This window comes from Triplophysa dalaica, chromosome 24 (assembly GCF_015846415.1).
Source record: "Triplophysa dalaica isolate WHDGS20190420 chromosome 24, ASM1584641v1, whole genome shotgun sequence".
In the NCBI taxonomy this organism is placed as follows: domain Eukaryota; kingdom Metazoa; phylum Chordata; class Actinopteri; order Cypriniformes; family Nemacheilidae; genus Triplophysa; species Triplophysa dalaica.
In genome coordinates, this window is record NC_079565.1 from 10,910,153 (window position 1) to 10,930,772 (window position 20,620).

Below are 20,620 nucleotides of genomic sequence, written 5' to 3' on the forward strand. Positions count from 1 at the left end.
CTTTATTTATTTGCGCTATAACGGGTTTTTTTTAAAGGAGACATTTCTGTGCCTATAGTGGGTGATTTTTAGAAGTTTTGTTTAGAAGTTTAAAAGAAGCAATATGAAGAATTGAGATATGGACTGTTATCTGTGATCTGCAGGTAACTGAGCCGCTGGACAACACTGTGCTGCTTTCAGCTTCAGAGAAAGATGACTTTCTACGATGGTATTTACCCGTTTTATCCGCTACAAAGGAGCTCGTTCATCTTCGACATCAGCCTCCTGGTTGTGATTCTGGTTTTCTCGGTTTTGGCTGTCAGCTTCCTGCTCATCCTGCCGGGAATACGTGGCAAGTCGGTGAGTGCTGCTCACTTACTTTGTCTAGAACTGTGTGAAGTCCTTTAATGGTGTTTTTGTTGCATCTTATTCCACATCTCAAACCATTTTTGTTAAATATATCATATATTAATGTTAGGTTCTTCAGATATGTTAAGGAGTAAAAATCACTTTTTTATTCATTTGTCTTTTATTTGTAACGGGGAGGGGGTTGGTTTGATCTGTTCGGTTAAAGTTGAGGACAGTTGCAAACCTTGGATATGAAGTAGATTTGGTGGCTTGAAAATAGAAAAATTGTTTTTTGTTGCAGAGACTGCTCTGGATGTTCAGGATATTCACAAGTTTATTTATCGGAATTGTTTTAGTTGGTAAGTATCTTTAAATTATCATTCATGGGATTAGTTTCCAGGTGTGGAATGGAAATTCCAGCGTTATGGACGTGACATTTTCAGGCCAAACCCGAAATATAAACTCTCAGAGAGTGTATTTATTACCAATATATGGAATTATCTGACTAAACCTTTAAAAATGAGTCGAGACGTCAGAGAATTATCAGTCTATGAACAAGTTTTCTATTTCATAAGGGAAGAAAAAATCATGCGTTGTGGAGGTGACGATTACCTGATAATGGAAAACTATGCTTTAAAAACCATAAAGTGCTTCCAAATCTTAAATCCACCAAATATTTGACCAAGTAGTGAAAACCGATAGTTTCATTTTAAGGTTGACATTTGCATAGTATTGCCCATACGCTAGTAACTGTAGAAAGTTTTTGGACACATTTGGACAACCAGGTCTCCGGATTCATAATGTCAGTTGAAACAGAATAAATGCATACTGTATTTGTCAAACTTTGCTTGTGTTTTATTTTGTTACGCAATGACATTTGGTGTCTAAATTCTGTGGTTACCATATATCCTTATACTGAACTCGGTAGTAGATGTTGTGTAGCAGCTTGAACAAATAGGTCTGTACACTCTATCCAGGTATTTAATGTGATTATATAAGAGCCACTGAGCTCATGTAACTGGCTGTAAACTCTTTCTGTTCACTCAAGGGCTGAATTTTACTGGAGACTGGGCTGAAGCCAGCGTGAAGGCCAACACCTCCTACAAATCCTTCAGTAATGCAGTGGTGTCAGCTGAGGTGGGTCTGCATGTTGGGCTGTATGGAATCAACATCACACTCCGAGGTGAGTCACTTCAGTACTGTATTTACATCATTGTCACGAAATATTACAATCCAGACCAATTATGTGGATACAAAAGTCCAGCCTTAGATTTGTTCTTGTTGTTTCACATAAGATTGCGAAGTAAAATGGGTTGCGGTTGTGTTTCATGTTGAATTGAATTAAAAGGAAATAGAAATGCCCAGAACACACTCACGGGTTGTTCCAAACCTGGATTCATCTCCATCTTTCTTAACCATTTATTTTCCTATAATGAAAGTGAATGGAGACTGGAGACATCTAAAATAAAAATAATAAGAAGAGGACCATACGATTGTGTCTTATATTCTTCTGAAGTCAATCGATAGATAAGTTCCTTTATTTTTCTACACGTTTTTTTTATAAAAAGTTATTTTGAAGCTTGACAGCACCAGTCCCCATTCACTCTCATTACGTTGGAGGATATTCTTAAAAATAACTTTTTAAAGTAATAAAAAATTTTGTTCAATGACTTTTTAGCAACATTTTTGTGAACTTATAATTAAACTGCCAAATTTCAGATTTAAGATCATGAAACTAAACTGCAAACTACAGCAATTTCACAGAAATTCAATTCTATGTATATAGCGTGTGTGATGACAAGCTGTTTACATAATTCTTTCCTTTATATGCACATATGTTAATATTTTAACTAATATTATCCCTAAACAGGAAATCCCATATCACAGATAAATGAGACCATAGACTACAATGAAATCTTCAGGTGGTCCGGAGACATGGATGACCAGTATACTCATGCACTGGAGAGGGGTCTTCCCAACCCCATCCTTTACATTGCAGAGAAATTCACTCGTAACAGTGCATGTGGACTGATCTACCAATACAGATACTCTGGACGGTTTGCTTCAGCCAATCTGTGGTAAGCCACACCGATGCACGGACAGAACCAAAATCGAAACTACTTCCTATTCCAAGAATCTAAAATGAATGTTTTCTATCACAGGACGGCTTTCCTCTGCTGGCTGGTGGCCAATATTCTCTTTTCAATGCCTGTCATCATCTACGCCGGGCATATGATGATACTCACGGCTGCTTTCATCTTCTTCTCCATGGCTTCCTTCTCAACGATATACAACACGGCCCCGTGTGACTTCACTATAGGAGCAGATTCATTCAGAGCAAGCTACAGTCACTCGTTTTGGCTAGCGTTGGCAACGGGTAAATGCTCCCTAAAAGAAAACATACAACTTATTCAAATGATTTTGATACCCACAAATTAAATAGGTCAAAATTACTTTGTTTCTTTCAAGTTTTTTTGATGATAATAATTTACCATAATTATATGCATATGCAGTTTTAAAGGTGCAATGTGTGATATTAGAAAGGATCTATTGAGAGAAATGCAATATGATATAAATAACTATGTGTTCAGAGGTGTATAAAGACCTTACATAATGAAGTGTTATCTTTTTATTATCTTAGAATGAGCTATTTCTATCTACATACATAGCAGGTCCCCTTACATGGCATTCGCCATGTTGTTTCTACAGTAGCCCTAAAGGGACAAACTGCTCTATAGAACGCATTTCGTAAATATGTTATCTTCTTCGGTAAAGAAGTGAAACTTGAGGAAATCTGTGATCTGTGAGAGCAATCATAGTGCTTTGAAAGGAAGGGGGGAGCAGTGAATGAGCCGTTGTTTGCAATTCACAACCTCACCAGTAGATGCTGCTAAAATCCCCACATTGCACCATTAATGTATGAGTTTGACTTCTATTGTAAAGTGTACAATTTAGGTCCCAGAGGTCTCTTGTCGACAGTTAAATCTTGTTGGTGAAGCAGTTGAGAAACAATGTTGTGTTATGTTGGATTTCAGGTTTGTTGTGCGCTGTGATTGGTTTGATGGTGGTGCTGTTGGGATGTCTGTTTCCTGGGAAGATGAGAGAGGCATTTAGTGTTGGCGTTGACAGTGAGGATGAAGAATGTCATACTGGTGGAGGCTACCTCAACAAAGGCTTTCTAGAGGGGGTGATCTGTGAAGACATCCAACAGACAGGAAAACGCAAGGACTCTCAGCAGATCGCAACAATAACAGTGGGTTTCATGGCACGAAGAAACACCATTTAATCTGTATTTGCGAGCTATTACATGTCATGAAAGGGAATGTGAAGATTCTGTCATTTTTTGCACCATGATTCCAAACCATACTTTAAAGGATCTTTACACTGTTTTTTCAAGGCATATAGAGACCGGGGGCATCACATTCAGAAAGAAGCAAGCCTTCAAAAGCCGTATTTTTAAAATCTTGAATGCACTTGGGATAAAATGTCACATTTGAGTACACACGCCCAATTTGGCCCACAAGATACCAGTTTTGAACTTAGGAAAACCATCCAACAAATTACCAAGTGATAAATATATTCGAGAGCTACAGCCGAGCCCCTGATCACTCAATAGAAATAAAGCCGCGAAAAGATTCTTTGAAACATGAATTAAATGATGCAAATCTCATTCACATCATAATTTACAATGCACACCTAGTCAATGCTGTTTGATTGAAAGTTCAATTGAATTTATTTTGTTCTCTCTTTCTTTACAGCGACTTTAAAGGACGTCAACTTTTCACCCGCTCACACTACTTGAACACCTGCTGACTGAATAGCTGGGATCAGCTAAAAATAACTTATAGACACTTTACTGTACAGAAATGTTTTTATTGCTCCTGCGTATTGATTTGTAAATATGTACATAATACTACTTCTATTAAACCAATAAAACACAATCTCCAATGTCATCATTCTTTTCTTTTTCTATTATTCACTGTGATGATACCATAATGGAAATTACAATAACGGCTTGTTGCGTTTTCAATATTTGCATAATAATAATTATTAATGTGAGCCACCTGAGGAATGTGGAATTTCCCAAGTAACACAATTATGAAATCCAGTGACTGGCTATTGCTTATGTTCCTACTACTAAGATGTGAGCAAAGCTAAAAATGGTGTTTAATTGCTTTCTTATTAAACCGTAAAAATCACACTTGCATTTCAGTCTGAATTGATTCATTATGTCATTCATTCTATAACCTCATGCATAAACGTGAAAGGATTTCATTAGTTATATTTTAGTCTTTGAATCAGGCATGCTTATATCTACAGAAATGGTTCATTCACAGTGTACAGTACCCATGTAGGCTAATTTATCACAGAGATGTTGAAAACCTAATATACAATGTATGCTTTTTATCAAACAGAACCGTTCTCTTTGGATTTTAGCATGCTTAAGTCGATTTACTAACCTTTGAGTTTGGGAATTGTGTGTTTTGAATTAATGTAGTGTGTTTTTGTATTGCTAATGTCCAACATTATTTGATCATACGTGGCTTACAGTAATTGTTATCTCGAGCGCAGTTGCTTCAATATTTACACATATTCTGTAACAGATTCTATTCTGTTTTAGTTCAAGAGGATTTTGGGCTTAATCCAAAGCCACATGACGTTTATACAGTAGAAACTAATAAAACAAGCATCTACTCTGGTACAGAAAAACAATTTCTTAAATTCTCAAAATAAACAAGTAATAAAGAACAGCACGCCTTTGATACAAGAAATGATGTGATTCAGTTTGTGTGTGTTCATGCACGTATCGCGGCTGTATATCAAGCAAGTCATTGCTCTTCAATATGTTTCAGTAATTTTTTGGGAGAAAGAACTGTAAACCGGTAAACTTGTTCAACTTCACAGCAAAAATGTTCACATTGTTGGGTTCATCAGATGTACACCGGAGTTTCCTGTCCAGTCAGCAGCCTGAACATGACAGCGGGCATAGTTTTCATTTTAATCTGCGAGGCAAAAACAAAGAACAGTCAGTGTGCTGTACGACTGTAAAAAGGTTCACTCTGTGCTTTAAATAAAGATTACAGTACTTCTTTACTGTACTTAAGCACTATGGGGAATCTGTATTTAACACGAGCACTAAAGAACAAAAAAACATTGTTTTTAAGTACAGAACTTAAAAAAAAAAAAATACTTTGAACTATTTTAAAGGGTGTAAAAAGGTCAGATTTATCCTCGGTCATAACTCCCTCACTAAAAAAAAAAACATGTACATTTGACAGACTGCATGCCAGCTTTTTCTACATCAAGTGAAAAATGTCATTACCGTCACAAATCATTACTATTCATTACTATACTATTAATGACTCATACTCTTTTTCGGCAACTGTATAGTATTGAAATAGGCGATTTCGCCGTAGTGTTTCCTTTGTCTGGTGTAAGTCTTTGTTGTATCTTTCGTTCAGTGTTTGGATTACCTTGGTTTGTTATTTGTCCTGTATTATTTCATTAAACGTTTTACTGCATGTTAAATCACATACACATCACATTTTAAACACACCGCTCATACGTAAATGTAATTCCCCTCTACTTTTAACATCCCAGAGTTCATTAAACGCTCTAACGTACCTCTCCTACAGATACCGACAGGGCGTGGACGATTTTCTCATGCGCCATGGCGACCACACTCTGTCCGTTTATCTCAATGATTCTATGGCCGACACGCACCCCTCCCCGTTCTGCAATACCTCCACGCATCAGACTGCAGATCTGTGAAATCAACAACAGGATGACCGTCGAATCTTGCGAATACAGCATTATATAGCAACAAAAATTGAGACCAGCGATGGATGAGTTACGGTAATGATAATTACTTCATTCTAGCTGAAATCTGTACATTTTGTCTTTTTAGTGCCAACTCAGTTTAAAACATAAAATTGCAGGTGGCTTTATAGCACAATTGCAGGTTTGACACCATTAGGGTCACCCAGAAAAGACTCTTAGCGGCTTTAATATGATTGATATTTTCTTTAGTTTATTGACTTACTATGCCGTTCTGCACGCTGAAGCCGAGCTGGTACTGTAAATCTGGTCTCTTTATGATGACAGTGGTTACAGGTGGGCAACTGACCACACTCAGTTTGACCTGGGTGTGATTCTTGAGACCCTAAAATGCCCAACAATCACACAGACACAGACATATACATAAAAATACATATTGTTGAAATCTTGTGCCGAGAGTCTAATCCAAATAAGTCAAAACCTTAATGATGCCTTGACAGGTAGAAAGGGGCAGGCCCACGAGGCTGGTGTCATTGACGGCCATGATCTGATCGCCCACATTGAGTTTGCCCGAGCGGGTGGCTGGACCGTTGTTCAGCATGCAGGCCAGGATGACGGTAGGGAGGATGGAGCCCCAACCCGATTCCACGATCACCACCCCCAGAATCTCTCCCTTCTGCTTTTCAAGCTGAATCTGAGATGAGCATCAAATGAGCCTTGACACCCAAACAAACAGTTCAATTGCTACAGCAAAGGTGTTCTTCTGCTTTACCTCTTTACAGTTTTCAGAATTGGAGAAATGGATGAGGTCGTCATTATACATCTCCTGTGAGTTCAGGATGTCGCTGTAGTCTTTCTGGCTCAGGTCCTTGGGGTTGATCCCATTGGCCCGGAGGAACTCTTGGTAGGCCATGCTGAACGCCTGACCAATGGACTGTGCGATAAGCTGGGCCTGTGGAGGAGGAGGATGGGAGGTGAACCGCTCGAGAGGAGGCTACTTGACAACGTGACGACATCGCAGAGTGAGAGAGTGCTTGACTCAAATCGAGAGAGCGGACAAGTGAAAGCACGGGCAGTTACGTGAACAAATACAAAGCATGGGTAGATGAGGTATGAGCAGAATGTAGACCTGCTGAATTTGGTAGAAATCTTGGAATCTTTGGAGTTGGTCCAAATCTGTATACATTTCTTTGTTCTGATGAACAGAGAGAAAGATATTCAGAAGAATGCTTGTAACTGAACAGTTCTTGGCCACCATTGACTACCATAGTAGTTGACAATGGTAGTCAAACATGCCACAGAACTGTGTGCTGTCCTTCATTCTTCAAAATATCTTATTTTGTGTTCAATAGAACAAAGACATATAAAAAGCAATTTTTCCTACTATGGAATTCAATGGTGGCCAAGAACTATTTGGTTACAAGCATTTTTTGAAATATGTTTCTCTGTGTTCATCAGAAAAAAAAGACATTTGTACAGATTTGCAACAACACAAGGGTTTGAGTGGTTTCTTCATGTCTAAGTCTCTTTGGATAAAAGCATCAGCTATGAATAAATGTAAAGGTTACAGACTTGATCTTCAGCCTATTGTACAAGAAATGTGACACGGAATTCATTTCATTAGCTCACATCTTCAGACTCAAAGACGTAGCAGATCATGCGGTACTGCTTCCGGTTCTCTCCGGCGAGGCCCGAATCAGTGCAGTCAAGAGAAGACGAGTTTGACAGACGCCTGCGGGCCATAAGGACCACCACGTTACCGATGTCTGCGATATACGAGATGGTGCGGAGGGCGTTGTCCATCATCGTTTCCTGTCAACAGGGATGTGAGATCAGTCAAAAAAACAACAGTGTGTATGAATCAATCCAGCAGCATGTTTTTACTGTAAATTTGATTGAACGTTTTTCTTTATAACATTAATGAAATTATTTGATTTTATATTTATGACGTTTGTCTTTTAGTAGGACAGTACAGGGAAAGAAAAAATAAAGGCCAAATTCGACCACATGCAACCCCATGACTTAACATGAGCACTAACCAGTACACCAACCGTGTTGTTGTATATATATATAGTATGGAACTGTATTGTATAGCTGGTTTAAGTAGCGTTAGGTTGGTCTGATGTTTAGCTGGTTTCCTGATCTAAAACCAGTAAAGCAGAGTCACCAGACTGGGAGATTTGTATTACAATCGTTCCATGAAATGTCACCCACCTGTGTATCAGCATTGAGCACCTTGATTGCTTTGGTCGATATGAACAAGTCGATCTCTGTCAAGCTGTGAGCATCACCCTCTACAGACTGAAAGTCATAACACAACGATAACAGCATCATCTAGTGGACAGACATGGAACTCACAACCATCATCCGTTTTCAATGGTATATCAACAGTATCTTCACCATAAAGCACATTTGAATGTATATTTGTGAGAGTTTCACCAAAGGAAGAACAATTGTTACTAAAGATGATCTTTCATAATACCTTAACACAGTCAAGAGCTTCCTGCGCTTGTTTCATGCGGATGCTTTTGGACGGGTTCCTGTCGGACAGCACCTGGGTAGAGCCGAGGTAGTTTGCTGCAAAGATGATTCCGTTGACCAGATCCTCTGGCTCACATGGACCAGGGACTGATGAGAAACGCAAAGGATAAATATTTAGTAGGGTAAAAACAATAAAAAACTTTGTCTCATTACAAAACTTACTATCAACAAAGCTCGGGAAAGAAGGATTTTTCTGGGGTGGCTGAAAAGCAAAATATATATAAGGTAAAGAAGTGACATCATGCATGTGATATATTCTGAGACAACTGAATCAAATGCTTTCTTCAGATTGCAGAATGCTGTTATTGTTTAGCACCTAACTGTTTGCTTGAGCATCTAACTGGTTTCTCGTTTACCTCTCTGTTTTGTCCAGCTGGTGTTTCTGTTCTTCGGTCATTCGGACTACTCTGACAAACCTGTCCAGGACATCAAAATGATAAACGATAAACAGATTTTATGGGTACAATTGGGTTGACAAATGTCAGCTGAAGAGTGTTAACTTCATATCAAAGCCATGATATACAATATACAGGTTCAAATTTGACTCACAGTGTTTACATGTCTAATAAAACGTCATTCAAATTAAAATCTTAGTTGGAGAGGATAGCCTTGTGGTTGGTGCTCCGACATATTTCACTGTTGTGCTTCGGCGACTTTATTAAAAAGTCTTGTCAACCACAGGCGATTTACCAAAAACCCATAAAAAAAATTTGGCTATAAAGGCTTAAATAAATATTTTAAATGTTTGATTTTATTTTATCGACCAAAATATATATTTTTTATTTGAGAAAACTATAGCTTTACGTAAAAAAAATCTGTTTTGAAGTTGGACTGGATATAGCACAACCAGCCAATTAGAGTCCAAAAAAGTTGGGAACTCCTTCATATCTGTTTTTCAAGCCGTTCGTTTTCTATCTTTTTCATTTTTTGGTTTATTCTGTGTTAGTGTTATAAAAAGACAGTATCTCAGAGATACCTCGGTCCGGAAGATGCCTGATAAAATGAGTACATTTGTATAAATTTTAGGGAACAAGTGACCACACCAAAGATGATAAAATAAACAGTAACATCGTTTGATTTATTTGTAGTTTTTAGTCACAACGTAATTCCCTTAGTTTCTATTTTTTACTATTTAATAGAAAAAATCATGAGGACCCTAACATGTGACCTTCACTCTTACCTGTTCCTGACTAACCCTTGACTTCTCTTCAGTGGGTTTGGCCAAGTCTTTCTGCATTTGTTTATCTCTGGACTGAACAGACGTGGTCTCACAGACTCTTGGTTGGCTGTTTCTCCTGCATGATGAAGATTCAGAGGTCCTGGAACCATCAGGAGTCCCTCTCTCATCATTTGTGTGTTGACATCCACCTTTGTCTCTCCCTGAGTTCTGTGGCACAACCTTCGATTTGGCTTTCACTTGCTTCTCCAGCTGTTCTTCATCAACATCAAAGCTTTGCTTTCCATTCGCACCCTTTGGTTTGTGACTACACGCAGGTCTGTTTTTGCTGTCTCCGGGACTTTTTCTTTGTTGTTGTGAATAGATCTCCTCTCTGTCCCTATTGTCCTCTCTGGAGTTTTTTAATGAATGTCTTTTTTTCCAAACCACGCTGTCCTCGGGATCTGCTTGTTTGGCTTTTGCGGTGACCCCACCGGCATCCTGGTCTCTTTTGTGTTCTCTCTCCGTCTTCTGTCCTTGATATCTGGAGCTTTGGCCGGGGTCATCTCTGCCTCCTTTGACTCCTGGGACATCACGATCTTTTGGACTATCCTTTCCGATTCTTCCCCTATGAGTGTAACTTGACCCCGGAGTGACGTCTTTTGAATGTTTAGGGTTGTCCTGGTTCCTCCCTTGCCCACGATTGAAATCTTGGGTACGAATTGCGAAGCCATCATCACCTTTATGACGGATCCCATTGTTGTTCTCCTCTGCATCCTTGTAGAAGAAATACCCGTCGTCTTCTTCCTCGCTATCCTCCAACTCTTCCTCCGTCTCCTCGTCGTCCTCCTCATCCTCAGCCATAGGAGCTTGCACAAAAGTGGTCTCCGTGATAGGCTCAGGACGTTTGTAAACCAACGTTGTTGCTGTCTTTCTGAACGACCTCGTAGAAACCTTCCGAGGGCCCCCAAGCCTCCGGCTTGGAGTTTACTCCGAGGTCCCGGGATGTGCCGGGACCCTCAGCACCATCCGGCCCTTCATGGCAGTCCATTCCTTCCATGTAACTTTCATCCTCAGGGCAGCAGTGGACATAGTAGGTCATCCTATCCGCTTCGGTTTGGAGATCTTCCTCGTAGTCATGCTCTTCCCCTTCCTCTTCCCCAGATGCTATGTTCTCATATTCGGACAGCGAGTCTTCATCCATGCTGTCAGGTTGAGGAGGGCTTGATTCATCCTCAGATCCATCGGTTAGACTGGATCTGGCCCGCATGGGCGAAGACGGCTGGATGTCATGCTTGCTGCGGCCAGGCTTCTCAAGATTTGGATCGTCTCCATCCCCAGAGATTTTTTCAGGTTTTTCAGACACAAGGCTGGATGCTGATGGGTTGAGCTCTGAAATGAAAGCTTTGTTCTCCTGCTTTCTCCGGAGAGCCATAACAGGCTTCATTCAACCCACACGAGCGAGATTCTGTCAGCCCTGAAACAAAGTTTGTACAAATGAGTACAAAATGAGCATTTTCACAACAAACGAGAGAAAACGGAGTTTCTAAATCCCTAGTGGTGGGTAACTTTATAAGGTACTGCAGTGGAATAAGTCGAACTGTAATAATGAAAGTCTGAATGAAAAACAAAACACTGATGGTCATTTAATTATAAATGGTAGAATGGTAATAAAGATGGTTTCATCTTAACAACATAGACAATCGTTTCTGCGTATGCACACTTTTGTGACCCCAACTCAACTTCCTGTACACCAGGGATTCTCAAAGTCTACTTTCAAAGGTCCAAATCTGAATTAACGAGAATGTCAAAGGTCCGGACAATTGGTTGTTTCAAAATTAGTTTTTAATACACATCCTTATAACTTTTTATAATGAATTAACATTCCTTTTTTGAAAACAATAAAGAGTATTTTGCATTTAAAATACATTTACAACACATCTAAAAGTGGCAAAACATACCAAGAGGTATAGGCCAAAAATAAAATGGTGCAAAATACAGAGCAGCCTTATGTGAAAATGGCACTGTCTGTTCTCAATCAGCTGCCTAAACCATTCAAAAGCATACAGAGCAGGCGGGTCTCGTCTCTCTCTCTCGCGGTCATGTGATGTCATGCGTCGATTGGTCTGAGCGTAGTGGCGCCACAAGTCAAACAAGCGGGTCTGGATTTAATTCCCTCCGGGTCCGGATCCGGACCGGAGACCAGACTTTGAGTAGCCCTGTTTTAAATGGTTACGGCAAGAGATTTTTTTTCTAAAAAAAATCTTATTGTGTTAAACTTTCAGCAAAGTTTTGAAATGAATGTTATACATATTGAAACCAAGATTTGTATGACTCACCCAATTATAGCCATTTACAATGGACTTCTCAAGAGTTCTTAAGATCATAATTGCATCTCGCCTATTATGACCTAAGTTGTGGAGAAAGTAAGTGACCAACTATCCACACTATCCTGACTGCAAGCCAAAGGTTTACCTACACCTTGACATCGTTCACCCTGAGATGTGTTAAAACCTCTGTGGAAAACACAACTACATCCGAGCATCAAGAGGACAGAACTGTGCAGTTCAGCAATGCGCATCAGCAGGAAACATGCTGATATCTCACTACAGGGATCTCTCTCTTGTTGATAGGCATCAAATTCCCTTGTGGAAGGTAGAATTCCCTTAGATAAAACTTCCTGGTTTTGATTATTATGCGACTATTGTATGTCACTGTACAAAACACAAATGGCCTAAAAGTTTTGAAGTTTGAATTCATACATTACACTGAAAATAAACTTGAATAATATTTGAAGAGTGTGGTTCATAAATGAGATTGCTCCTGTTTTTATTGTGCATTCCAATGAATATCAATCAAACTGCAGTTAGTTTGTTTTGATTTGAGCCATAAGAACTAAGAAAAAATACAGCTAACTAACACAATAATACACAATAAAACATGATAACATAATAAAAAAAGGAGTTATCTCATTTTGGAACCATACTCTTTTTTAGATAATACCAAGATTATTGAGGTTTTTCGATCAGGTTTTAGAAAATATCATTCGACCAAAACTTCTCTATTAAAGGTTTAAAATGACCTCTTATTAAATGGTGACTCTGGGGATCTCTCTGTATTGTTGTTACTCGACCTGACTGCTGCTTTTGACACTTTTGACCACACAATTTTGCTATCACGCCTGGAGCACTGTGTAGTGATAACGGGTCTGCATTAGACTGGTTCAAATCATATTTCACAAATCGCTGTTTTAAAGTTAAAATAGGAGATTCTGCCTCTGAGGTGGCCTCCTTATCTTGCGGTGTTCCCCAGGGATCCATTCTGGCACCCATCCTTTTTTCCCTATATGTGCTCCACCTGGGCTCTACTTTAAGGAAATACGTTAGTCTGTCGTTCCACTGTTATGCTGACTAAACCAAAATCTATCTACCCCGAAAGCATATCTTGAATGATTTGAATACACTTATGTCTTGCGTGTCGGATATTAAAGCCTAGTTATCTCGAAACTTCTTAAATTTTAATGAAGAAAAAATGAAATTATAGTGTTTGGTCGACCGGACTCAACCCAGGTAATTTGACCTCATGGAAAAACCCTGCGTTAAATATCTAAAATTCGACAAAGAAACTAACATGGTGGTAAATTCCTGTTATTTTCAGCTTCGAATTCTTGCTTTAAGCAAAGCCTTACTTATCCAGGAAAATGTTTGAAAAAGTCATCCACGCATTTATAGCATCTAGATTGGACTACTTCAACTACTGTATTACGGGATTGGTCAATTAGCCGTTTACAATTACTTCAAAATTCAGCAGCCAGACTCTTAACAAGAACCAAAAAATGTCACTGCATCCAGTTCTACGCATCCTAAACTGTTTGCTTAGGCGCTTTAGAACTGATTTTAAAATTATTTTACAAGCTTTTAAAGAATTAAATGGTCTGGCTCCCTCTTATTTATCAGACCTTTTAACTGAATATAGACCCACTGTTTCTCTTCGGTCATCAAACCAGAGATTACTGTGTATCCCAAAGTCTCGGTCACGATCTAGGGGTGATCGTGCAACAAACCCAAACACTTAAAGTTGCAAAGTTTAAAGGGATAGTTCACCAAAAAAATGAAAATTCTGTCATCATTTACTCGCCCCCAGATTGTTCCAAACCTCTATAAGTTACTTTGTTTTGCTAAACACAAAGGAAGATATTTGGAAGAATGTCAGTAACCAAACCAAATCTCATCCCCCATTGTCTCCCATAGTATTTATTTTTCCTACTATTGCACGGGGACGAGATCTGCTTAGTTACTGACATTCTTCCGAAAATCTTCCTTTGTATTCAGCAGAAAGAAAACACCCTCAGATTGTTCCAGACAAACCTGTATGAATGAGTAAATGATGACAGATTTTCATTTTCAGGTGGAGTATACCTTTAAATTGAATTCTTATTCCTTATACCTCACACCTTGTTTGCAACTTTAGATATCCTGAAGAGGATTTGGCTCAGGCTTTAGGGAAAAATAGCAAACCTAAGCTGAAATTTGCTCTTGGTCGAAGCCATGCTATCGAAGACATTAGTGTCGCCATCGGATCAGCGCACACCATCTGACCGCCCGATAAACCTGTCTTCTCTAATGCTCTTTTTCTTCAGCTACCACAATGAATTTGCAAGGATCTGATTCGTTCATTTTGCCTGTAATTTAGAGCCTTCTTATAAGAACATGAATAAGTGAGCTTTTATTAAGATTCCCAAGACTTTTTCACGCCTTTAAAAATCAACTTTGAGTCCTTTAAAGATTCATTTCATTTGATGATCTGCCCAAACGTAACATCAAGTAAATTCTATTAGATAATGGACTAAAATCCAATCCGAATCAAGTTCATCCTTTGCACCTGCAGGGAATTGCTGTCTCATCTAAATGTAAATGCTTGTCGGGACACTTGTTTGGCCCACAATACCAGAAAACACTTTAGTTAAGGTTCGTGTAAATGAGTGTTTACAGCTGGTCCCTTTTATCAATTATGACTTGTAAAGGTAAAGAAAAGTTTCTTAATGAACCTCCTTTAGCGTCATATCCAGCGGTTCTGACGTCACGACGATCTCGAGACTGAATTACTGCAACACCAATCGACCCCAAATGTTTCCCAAATGCAAGTCTTGTCAAATAAAGCGTCAACATAACACTCTTGTTTATACTGGGCTAGCTTAAATGGCTAATATAACAGTTACGTTACGTTACCTAGAGAATGTGCCGCGTGAGATCGTCGTTTCATCGTCAATGAAACATCTCGTGCATGCATGCGCGTGCCCCTAAACCTGTCCTTAAATAACAAATGCACGATGAGTGTTTATGTATTGTATATCTTATCATGAAATGCAAATTGAGGGTGTCGAGGTTATGCACCTAATATATGAAAACATATTTCTTACCGGAGCCAGTTTGGTGTTGATCAGTCGAATAAGGATTTGTCGTCGTATTGCTACGACATTAATGAAGAAAATGTCATCCCATATCTTTCATGAAGCACAGATGCTCGGGAACGTGGATAGCTAAATACACACACACACACCGACACCCTCAGCATCCCGGGACAAGACACACACACTCGCTTTATGAGTTATTTAAAGACACAGAACAAAACATCAAAATAAGAATAAAAAATATTTTTCTTTATTATTAGATTACTTTCCTCTGAAAATAACTACATTACTGGAGGAAATAAAACAAGGAAAATACACTAAATTTAAAACAGAATCAGACTTTACGTGGTGTGTCATCACACAACCATATATATGTATTTACACATAGCACTTTATAACTGTAAACAATAAATAATATTTAACTTCTTTTTAATTGATGAATGGTCACATGACCTAATCAGCACACGTTCTGCTTCCATAAATGAATCAGTAAACTATATTGTATTATTTTAATGTTAATGTAAGGTTGGAAAAAATTGTTTATATTATATAAATATACTACAAATGTTAAAATCTATCAAAAAATATTTGTTTTTGGTTTTTAAATGTTTTTTCCTCCAGATGTGATGTGTTAGATGGGACATTTGAAATATTTACGCACTTTTAATCAATCCATGGGGGAATACATTGAGATCAGCGTTAAATCTCTAAACAGTTTTGCTCATCATGTTATCTTTCTAATGATAGACGATTTGCATTATAATCGAGTTTTAAACAAAAACACTTCTTCAGGATATTATCTCTAACGGTGTTCAATTATTTTGTCTAAGCGAACACAGCCTGTGAGCAGCGCTATTCAGGACTTTTATTTTGAAACCAACACAACTCTTCCTGTAGTGCGTTCAGCTTCATGCTCCCATTCCCTTCAGCGACTCACAAATCATGGCGGACATCGATTCGTGGGGTGAGAATTTCTCTCAATTTTAACGTTATCCTTCATTTCTCAAAAACGAATGACACATAAATAGGTTTTGTTTAAAAAACAATATCCTCATAAGAATTCCTTTTATATTTTAACGGAACAAAATTCACTGCTACATGTCCAGATGCTGAGAGTTTCGAGCCCGACGAGCCAATTAAAAAGGCGGCAGTTCATGACAAATGGGAGGGCGAAGATGAAGAAGACGACGTGAAAGTTAGTAACGGACGGCATGTTTGTTGTTTACATAACAATACATGTGTTTGGTGCTTAAATAACGAAACACGTTTTCATTGTCACTAAGTTGCTGTCGGCTAACTGCGGCTAACTGTTCTTGCTAACTCTGTCTGTCAGCATGGTGGGTAATCTAAATACATGGCCAGTCTGTTATTAACATAAGAGGGCGCACACGCTCTTAAAGTCATAACTTCATAATAATCATCATTGATACAGAAATAAAACGTGTGCCAAAGATCAATATTGAATGAACTTTTAAAGGTATATAACGGGGCCTAGTGTATTGGTGCATTTTCGAGATGTAACAAAATCTAAATGTCATTAGATCAATGTTGTATTCTTGCTTATGTTTGGTGTACTCCATCTAGGATAACTGGGATGATGAAGAAGAAGACGGGGAAAAGGTGGAGGAAAAGACGACAGGTGCAGAATTTCTACATTACTTCTGTCACCTGTGTGGTTTCACTGTAGTTTGGCTTGGGGGTTTAACTGTGCGTTCTTCCACATACAGAGACAAAGCGTACAGAAAAGAAGAAGCTTAGTGACAAAATAAAAGAGAAGGAAAGTTTACAAAGGAAAAAACAAGAGGAGCTGAAACAGCAACAAGTAAGTTCAGACAACACAGCAGCACAACACATTTTGTTATTATTTGCATTCATACATTGCAGAAGCAATGCTATTTTTGATCAAACTCTCCTATTAAAATGGGAATTACAGTGACTAATGATGACTTTGGTTTTAAAAAGTTAGAGGAGACGATAACCAATGAACTGACACCAGAAGAGGAGCTGGCAGAGAAACTCAGAGTGAAAAAACTACAAGAGGATTCAGATTTAGAACTAGCAAAAGAGGCTTTTGGTGAGTGTCATCTTCCTATAACTGCATGAGGATGAAAAATGTTGTTTGTTGTGGTTATAACATCAGTATTTGTTGTTTTGTGTTTTTAGGTGTTGTATCAAATAATGTTACAGGAATTGATGCAATGAGCCCCTCGTCAAAAGAAGACTTTACAGAGTTTGAGAGGTTGCTTAAAGAAAAAATCTCTCCGTATGAGAAGTCTGTACACTATTCCAGCTTTTTAGAATCACTGTTTAGGGACCTGTGTATTTCATGTAAGTTTGCTTTATTGTAAACTGTAGTTATGTTAACAGTTCTTTAGAGTAATTAGCATATTAATCTTTGCCTTCTGACGTGAATTATTGTCATTGTCTTTCAGTGGAAATTGATGACTTGAAGAAAATTAACAACTCGATCACAGTGTTACTAAGTGAAAAGCAGAAGCAAGAAAAGGTATGTAACTTTATTTGGGTGGTTGACGAGTATGCAGTAAAATAATTGTAAAACACAATTTCTTAAAAAAAAAATACACATATTTATATTTTACAAGTTTCAGAACTTATAAGATGTCTCTAAGTCAACTCTTTCACTGTTACTAAAATGTCCTCTGGTGTGACATGTCAAGAATTAAGAAAAAATCTTAGTAAAATATACAAATATCATGCGAGAGACCTAAATTCATCATGAGCACTTGTTTGTTTTCAACTAAAATGAGACGAAATTTCCTGTCATCCTTTTGAAACAACTGAAAATTATACTTATTTAAGATGAGTGATCTTGATATTGACTATAACTCACCTTCTGCAAAACCCAAACTGTTCAGAAATGGTAGTTTTTACATTCAATGAGAAAGCGAGAGGTATTACAATTAAATGTAAATGTGGTTGCTCTTTATAAGAAATCATTTTGAGTCTATTTGCTTTCTGTGTCATTTTTTTTGATTTTCTTCGTTCTGTGTGAATCATTCATTTTCATAGATCCGCGTTCTCTCTCTTGCATTAATTTTTTCCCTTAATTCTTTCTGTATCAAAACCAAAGTAGTATCACATTTTTCTTTATTTCCATGACACTTACATTACATTTACAAAACATCAGAAATCTTGTTATTAAAAAGGCCTTGTCCTCTTGTGTGCCAGCAATTATCACACCGGTGAACATTATCCGTCACACCCAAGGACGTCTCAGTCTTTTGTCTCAGCTAATGACCTTGCTGCTTCTTTTTTTTATAAAAAATATAATTTAAGGGCGTCACACCAAAGGACTACATAACTTAACACTTTTAAAGTGGTTCCAAACAAGTAAATATCTGAACAATTTTGAGATAAAAACTTAACATGTAAACACGTCATGTGCTTCACAGGGGCTCCAGCAACATGATCTTAAATGGGGTCTTTTTATGTTTGTGGATTTGCCCGATTTAAAATCAGGATCTGGTGTCACCAAGAGGACATGGTTTTCAGTGACAAAATGTGTCAAGTTCCTACGGTTTTAGAATTATATGGATGAAAATAGAAACCTGTAAAGTTATACCTGATATATTTATTAACATTTTAAAGTTTTAATTTACTGAACCATGCTTGAGACAGTCACACCAAAGGACCATTTTGAGATTTGGCTCAAAATAAAAAGTCAATAACAACGCAGTTTTATAAGAACAGGTCCATGTAAGATAAAGATACGCTTTAACATTTACTGCATTTTAAATGATGACAATACTAATAATGCTTTTTATCTTGTGGGACAGTGAAAATGGCATGTCATATCAACAACCCATTTATTTCCAAAAATTCTACATTGGTTTTTATTGTAAATTTTTGCCAGATATTTCAAACCAAAAAGTTTGCATATGTGAAATTTTTGTCAATCTACGAAGCAAAAATATATATGTTTATTTGTGTCTGTTTTGACTCAACAGCAAAACAAAGGTAAAAAGAAAAAGAAGGGAGTTGTACCAGCAGGAGGATTTAAAGCAAAATTGAAAGATGACCTTGCAGATTACGGCGAGTTTGATGGCGGTTATGCACAAGACTATGAGGATTTCATGTGACCACGGCTTAACCGATTTATCACTTTTGCCGTTTGCTGAACCATATACCTTAACAGCATGACCTTATCCCTGCAGTCAGGCCGTTACCAGAATCATGCTAGACAACTCTGAACTTCATCCCATGACATGCACAATATCCCTTCAAAGACGTTTATACAGAGAATTAAATAAGTGCTCTACTTTTTCTGGTTTTTCGTCGGTCAGCGTTTGTCGGAATAATGAAACCGATGATGCAACTCCTTTAAAAGTGAACACTGACAATGTGTGAACTAGCAGTATAGATTTCACAATCCAGATGAATATGAACAAAGTGTTATTGTTCGGTAACTGCTAATTAAATAAACGGCATTCTATGCAAATTTCAGAACATGTCGATATGAATCTCAACATAATTGGATTAATTCTGCAGTTGACAGCCAGCGTTCCTTTGGAAGTTAGACTTGTTTGAACAAGTTTACTTTTGCATAGTAGTCTTAGCTAGCTAAACCCGTAAAAACCGAAGTGGTAATATCTAAAAAGTCATGTGGTTTAAGAATCATGTCTACACTAGATGGTTTATTTTCTGTTTTGGTTCCTTCATTTCGATACGTTAATCTAGATTATAGCGTACTTTATCTAAACCTAAAAAAGTCTAATAGAGAAAATAACGCTTTAATGTTTGTAGCTCGTGATGCATTCCATATGAAGTAAAAGACCAAAAGTATGAAACTGCATTGTGCGGCTCACTCATTAAGAGCTGGTTTTAAAGGTACATTTTGAAGATAAGAATACACAAATATTTACAAAGTCAATGCAACACATTATGCAGTTACTCAATTGACCTCATTCATGCCAGCAAAGAATTGATGCGATCTCAGACAGGGTTTGAGATTATCTATTGATATATAAGGGACTGATGTTGGGTCACGAATCGTTTGGCTCTCAATTTTCTCCGCAAGATACAGTGTGATTGACGTGCTTCAAAGAGACTTGTGCAAAGCTGATAATAGGACTCTGCACCGTTTTATAAAGATCTAATTTAATAAAAGTTGCTTAAAATCCTTGAATTGTTCTGTTTTTTTTTGCATTGTTGTTCAACATATCTGCACATCTAAATGTAACTGATTCCGTAAATTAATTTCTGTGTATTTAAACAGTGTTAGACTTAAAATGTTTCTTATCCTGTTATTTTCTATCCTACCTTCTAGTGGACAAAATAAGGAACTGCAGCCTTTGTCTGGCAGTTTAAATAACTGATCATTAAAAATTTCTGGTTGACCCCTTTGATCAAAATTAGATGAAACTTACCATGTAAACTTAAACGTTTTT

At 37.8% G+C, this 20,620-nt stretch overlaps 3 protein-coding genes across 3 annotated transcripts; 2 read left to right on the forward strand and 1 right to left on the reverse strand.

Moving 5' to 3' along the window:
* Positions 1-192: 192 nt before the first annotated feature.
* Positions 193-3,613, forward strand: duox2 (dual oxidase 2). Its single transcript, XM_056740700.1, has 6 exons — positions 193-339; positions 629-686; positions 1,376-1,510; positions 2,198-2,405; positions 2,490-2,704; positions 3,363-3,613. The coding sequence occupies exons 1-6, from the start codon at positions 193-195 to the stop codon at positions 3,611-3,613; spliced, it is 1,014 nt and encodes a 337-aa protein (XP_056596678.1).
* A 576-nt stretch (positions 3,614-4,189) lies between these two features.
* On the reverse strand, positions 4,190-15,385 carry apba2a (amyloid beta (A4) precursor protein-binding, family A, member 2a). The gene is given in 13 exon segments (XM_056740481.1): positions 4,190-5,330; positions 5,953-6,093; positions 6,371-6,490; positions 6,587-6,799; positions 6,878-7,057; positions 7,735-7,917; positions 8,320-8,406; positions 8,588-8,733; positions 8,809-8,848; positions 9,003-9,062; positions 9,827-10,729; positions 10,731-11,279; positions 15,222-15,385. Coding segments are annotated over 12 exon segments (2,664 nt in total). The 5' UTR covers positions 11,250-11,279; positions 15,222-15,385; the 3' UTR covers positions 4,190-5,258.
* A 646-nt stretch (positions 15,386-16,031) lies between these two features.
* On the forward strand, positions 16,032-20,358 carry eif3ja (eukaryotic translation initiation factor 3, subunit Ja). Its single transcript, XM_056740483.1, has 8 exons — positions 16,032-16,176; positions 16,319-16,407; positions 16,797-16,851; positions 16,940-17,034; positions 17,175-17,286; positions 17,376-17,540; positions 17,645-17,718; positions 19,181-20,358. Exons 1-8 carry the CDS (start codon positions 16,155-16,157, stop codon positions 19,310-19,312), a joined length of 744 nt encoding a protein of 247 aa, XP_056596461.1. The 5' UTR covers positions 16,032-16,154; the 3' UTR covers positions 19,313-20,358.
* Positions 20,359-20,620: the final 262 nt, after the last annotated feature.

Excerpts from the sequence above, each read along its gene's own strand:
- duox2 (XM_056740700.1), top strand. The coding sequence starts at position 193 with ATGACTTTCTACGATGGTATTTACCCGTTTTATCCGCTACAAAGGAGC. Across the intron at positions 687-1,375 it reads TATCGGAATTGTTTTAGTTG|GGCTGAATTTTACTGGAGAC; the intron begins GTAAGTATCTTT and ends TGTTCACTCAAG. Across the intron at positions 2,705-3,362 it reads TTGGCTAGCGTTGGCAACGG|GTTTGTTGTGCGCTGTGATT; the intron begins GTAAATGCTCCC and ends GTTGGATTTCAG.
- eif3ja (XM_056740483.1), top strand. The coding sequence starts at position 16,155 with ATGGCGGACATCGATTCGTGGG. Across the intron at positions 17,035-17,174 it reads AGGAGCTGAAACAGCAACAA|TTAGAGGAGACGATAACCAA; the intron begins GTAAGTTCAGAC and ends GGTTTTAAAAAG. Across the intron at positions 17,287-17,375 it reads ACTAGCAAAAGAGGCTTTTG|GTGTTGTATCAAATAATGTT; the intron begins GTGAGTGTCATC and ends TTGTGTTTTTAG.